This window comes from Clinocottus analis, unplaced genomic scaffold (assembly GCF_023055335.1).
Source record: "Clinocottus analis isolate CAN_PGR_092001 unplaced genomic scaffold, fCliAna1.0.p SCAF_15, whole genome shotgun sequence".
In the NCBI taxonomy this organism is placed as follows: Eukaryota; Metazoa; Chordata; class Actinopteri; order Perciformes; family Cottidae; genus Clinocottus; species Clinocottus analis.
In genome coordinates, this window is record NW_027175876.1 from 3,339,211 (window position 1) to 3,343,752 (window position 4,542).

Sequence of the window (4,542 nt, forward strand, 5' to 3'; positions counted from 1 at the left end):
GCATCAGTACACACACCAGAGAAGTGGGAACATGGGAAAGGGATGCTTTCTTTGGTGAGAACCGGGCCAGAGAAAATCCTGCCTGGGCCCAAAGGAGCAGCTGGGGGGAAATACTGAGTCACAAACAGCACATTCACAAAGTCTCCCCCGCAGCAGTCCTGACCCGCAGGTTGGAGTGTTTTTTAATTATTTTTTTTCTCGTATAGACAGTGGTGTCTAGACAGAGATCAGCACCATAAAAACGGCTTGTGAGTCGACCCGGCCTGCTGTCCATACAGCCCAAGGGGAGGACGCGGTGGCGTTTCCTCAGCCTCCGAGGGCACGACCGGCAGAGTTAAAGCCCCTTTTTCTCAGCCACACACACAGGGGAACTTGATGCACTACTAAGTGAAATATTTAACAATAACAGGGAAATTCTCTGCAAGTTATCTTTGGAAACAGACTGCTGCTGTGCGGGGGGGATGTCCATGTACCATTAAGAAGACATATCAATGACGACCAACAGAATATGAGCATGCATATCACACAAAGAGAGGACAATAAACACTGTGGCGTGCACTCAATACTGACCAGAAGAACAATCTAGACATATTTGTACTTTACTTTTCATGCCATTTTGGAACTGCATTCCAGTTAAGAAGTTAATATTGTAGGTTTTTTTAACCAAATAATATTGTGCTGATAATACTAATACCAATGATGATGTGGCTTTCTTGCTGAGTGGCTTTCAAGGAGATTGGCACCACCCTCATGTCTGTATGATAAGCCGGTTAGCTTAGCTTAGCATGAAGACAGGAGGAGATGGCTCGCCTGGCTCTCTCCAAAAAGAGCACTATGTCTGTTGCTAAACATTGGAGACACATGGCCATTCCTCTTGTCGGACGTGCTCCAACACAAACATTTAGTTTCTTCATTCACTGTGGTTTCATCCGACTGGAAATCCCCTTTAAAACTAAGATGCTCAAAGAGATGATGTTATAATCAGTGAAAACAATGACACAAACAGTCTCAAGTAGGATGTATGATGAAGCGGAAGAAAAAGTATTTCTGGCAATTATGACCAAAATCAGCAAAAAGATTAAGTAGTTGTAAACCTTTTGAATTGACCAGCTCTGGATCTTGGTTCACGTCAAACTCCTCATTTAAACCACAAATCATCTGCAGTTCTCTATGAAACATGTGAGAACCACGACCTCAAACTGTATACCAGCATGAGATGTTTTGACTCTAATGTTTCTCATTTCATCATCAACAACACACTGACATCACTGTTTGTTTTTGTCGATAATATGATGAGATTTGCTGGAAGGGCAAGCTACTGCATTAACAACAGTATGTATTTTGGTAATATCTATCTGCGTGGTTTTGCATGTAGCATCATCATCTGATGCCTCTTTTTAAATTTTTTTTTACATATTCTGTTTCCTGCACAGCAGTTTTCACCACAATGGGTCGACAGGAAGAACCTCAGGATTACTTTTCACATCTCGCTTTACTGCAACAGTGAAGTCTCCACGTATTAAAACAGGATTTCAAAGTAAAGTACAGTTCCCACACAATGGATTTAAAACAACATATGTGCTCTGGCTACATGCTACTTATCCATTTTGGGAAATATTGTTCAACTTAATATAAGAGATTACGAAATATTTAGATAAAACGTTGCATGTTTCAACAAAATAGTCTTGAAATAAATAGATTTTTCATTCAAATCCGTATTTCTACATATCTAACTGAGGACCAATCAGCACACAATTAAATTTTTTCCAAGAATATCTTTATTGACTTTTGAAAGAGTCAACAAAATGTACACAACATACAGTATTTGTAAAATGAACTGAGCAAATCTAAAACACTCATAACGCACAATTAAGCCCCACTCATCCCTCACTTGCACGAGCCCTATATCCTCAAACCAGAATTAAATAGATTGAAAGGGTACTTCATCCCAGGAGTCACAGGAAAAGTGTTGGAAGTCAGGATGTATATTTAGAAAAGAGAGTAATAGAAAGTAAAAGTCTGTCAACAAATAAATATAACCGGGGTCGAGGGGTACAGGTTGTATCTTTGACAATCTACAGAAAGACAAAAAGAGTAAGAAACTATTTCAGGAAAACCCCCACACCTTTTGGAGCTCATCATTTGACATATCTTGAAGGTATAGATAGAAGATAATGTTCCTCAGTCACTAAGTGTGGGGCAGCATCTCTCCATCTTAGTAATACTGCACACTTGGCCTAAAGAGAGGCAGAGGACAGTGTGCAGGTTTTGATTGGAGTCAGACGCATGTTACTTCCTCTCCAGTGGTGCAAAAAAAAAAAAGGGCAAGTTAGGTTCTAGGATACTTATTTTAGGATAAGATACAGAAAATGTACAACCTCTACTTTTTCAGACTGGGACACAAGCAGAACATGTGGATGAGGGAAGCCTCACCTGCTTTACATTTGCCAAAGCAGGGATTTACATCTGGATATATACGGATGTTATCTGCAGCTCTCTGTGACAAATGTGAGAACCACACCCTTCAACTGTACATCAACATGAGAGCTTTGAAATAAAAAACATGGACTTTTTCAACTCAGCAAAAACAATAAGGATTTCTACAATAAGGAGTTTCATTATTGCCACCAATGTTCAGGACTCTTCACTGGTATTTTGTGGTGTTGCTACGGTCTAAGATTAGACTTGTGACACGCGAGCTTCTGCATTAACAACAGAATCTATGTTCCTTTCTTGGCACACAGTGCACATGTTTCTAGAAGCAAATGCATAAAGGAGCGGATTTAGAAAACTATTCACGAACACAAATGCTCTACCAATGTTCACGTTGTCGATGAAAGACTTCATCAGGCTGTCATTGTTGAGTGAAATAGCTGCTATAGCAAGCATATTTATGAGATGATATGGCATCCAGAGGATGACAAAGGTCACGATGATACTTGTGACCAGCCGGGTCGTCTGTGGGTTGTTGAAGAAAGCTGCCTGGTTCACTTTTCTGTGGAGGCTGATGTATGAAAATACCACAACAGTTATTGAAGCAAGTCCAGACAGAAGCTCTGACAGCAGCACGGCCATCTGCTGGGTCGGGGAAGAGAAGTGAGGTCGGCAGGTGGTCCAGTGCTGTCGAACCACTAAAGAAGGGATGGACAGGAGCATCGCGATCAGCCAGAGCAGAACCAGCATCCTCTTTTTACCTTCCCGATCGAACCATTTCTGCAGTTGCACCACCTGGAGGTAGCGCTGGACGCTCAGCGCCGTCACAGTCAGCAGGCTGCCGTAAAGGCCGCAGTAAACGAGGTAGGACAGGAGCTTACAGGTCACGACGCCGAAGGGCCAGCTGTACAGTAAAGTGTAAATCCACAGCGGCAGAGTGAGCAGGCACAGCAAGTCTGATATGGCCAAATTCAGCATCAAACTCTGGCTCACACTGGACAGCTGCTGCCAGTTTGGTTTGAGGATGATCACAGTGATGTTTCCAGGAACTCCCAGCAGGAAACAGAAGGACAGCACTAACGCAGGGATCAGATTGTCGGTGTACCAGGAGGGAAGAGGTGGACACCCAGGAGCGGAGGAGATGTTAGACGTGTTAGAGCAGCTGAGTTGGTCCATGCTGCAAACTTGCCAATGAACTCAAATCTTTCCCGGATACATCACGTTGCATCAAGGCTGCATGGATTTGCACATGGCATCATCATCTGATGCATTTTTACATATTCTGTTTCCTGCACAGAGAGCTTTCACCACAACAAGTCCTGGGAAGTGGGAACTTTCAATAGCCAGAAATATTGTTTAACTCAAAATATGTGATTAAAAAGTATATAAAATCAAACATTGCATGTTTCGACAAAATAATCTCCCCATAAAGGTATAAAAAACTGCTATTTAGCAGTTGTACAAGAGCCTTCAGTCATAGCATATGGTCTGTCATGGAATTGTAGATATTCAAATGTCTTTTTTTTTGTCGGCACGTAAAGGATCTTTTGTATGGAAGCTCATTTCCGCCACAAAAAAAGTCATATTTATGACAACAAAAAGTCTATCAAAAAAAAGTTTAAAAAAAAGAAGTCATAATTAGGACTCTTTTTTTGGGACGGAAATGGGCTTCCATACTTTTGTCTATTTTGACTTCAAATTTGACTTTCAGAGTTCACCTTTGACCTTAGAAACAGCAGCTGACAGAATACTTTGAGAAGGCCTAAAAGTGCTCAAAAAATGACGAATATCATCGATCGAAAGCTTTAAGATTTCTGTTTCCAATGCCAGGGATTAACCTGGGACCTCAATTTGTGTCGTTTGTTTGCTAAAGAACCCTTCAGGTGATTCACTCTCTTAATCCTGCCGTCCACAAACATCTCTCTGTGGCAAATGTGAAAAAAAACACACACCCTCAAACTGTATTTCAGCGTGAAAGCTTTTTTTTATTAACTCGACAAGAACAAACGTCATTTCTCTATTTTCATTATCGTCATCAATTTTCACTGGTATTTTGTGGTTTTTCAACGATCTTACTAAGATGAGACTTGGGACATGACATCTTCTGCT

At 41.3% G+C, this 4,542-nt stretch overlaps 1 protein-coding gene across 1 annotated transcript; it reads right to left on the bottom strand.

Moving 5' to 3' along the window:
• Nucleotides 1–2,679: 2,679 nt before the first annotated feature.
• Nucleotides 2,680–3,609, bottom strand: LOC137785938 (leukotriene B4 receptor 1-like). Its single transcript, XM_068577513.1, has one exon. The coding sequence runs from the start codon at nucleotides 3,607–3,609 to the stop codon at nucleotides 2,680–2,682; it is 930 nt and encodes a 309-aa protein (XP_068433614.1).
• Between the last annotated feature and the right edge of the window lie 933 nt (nucleotides 3,610–4,542).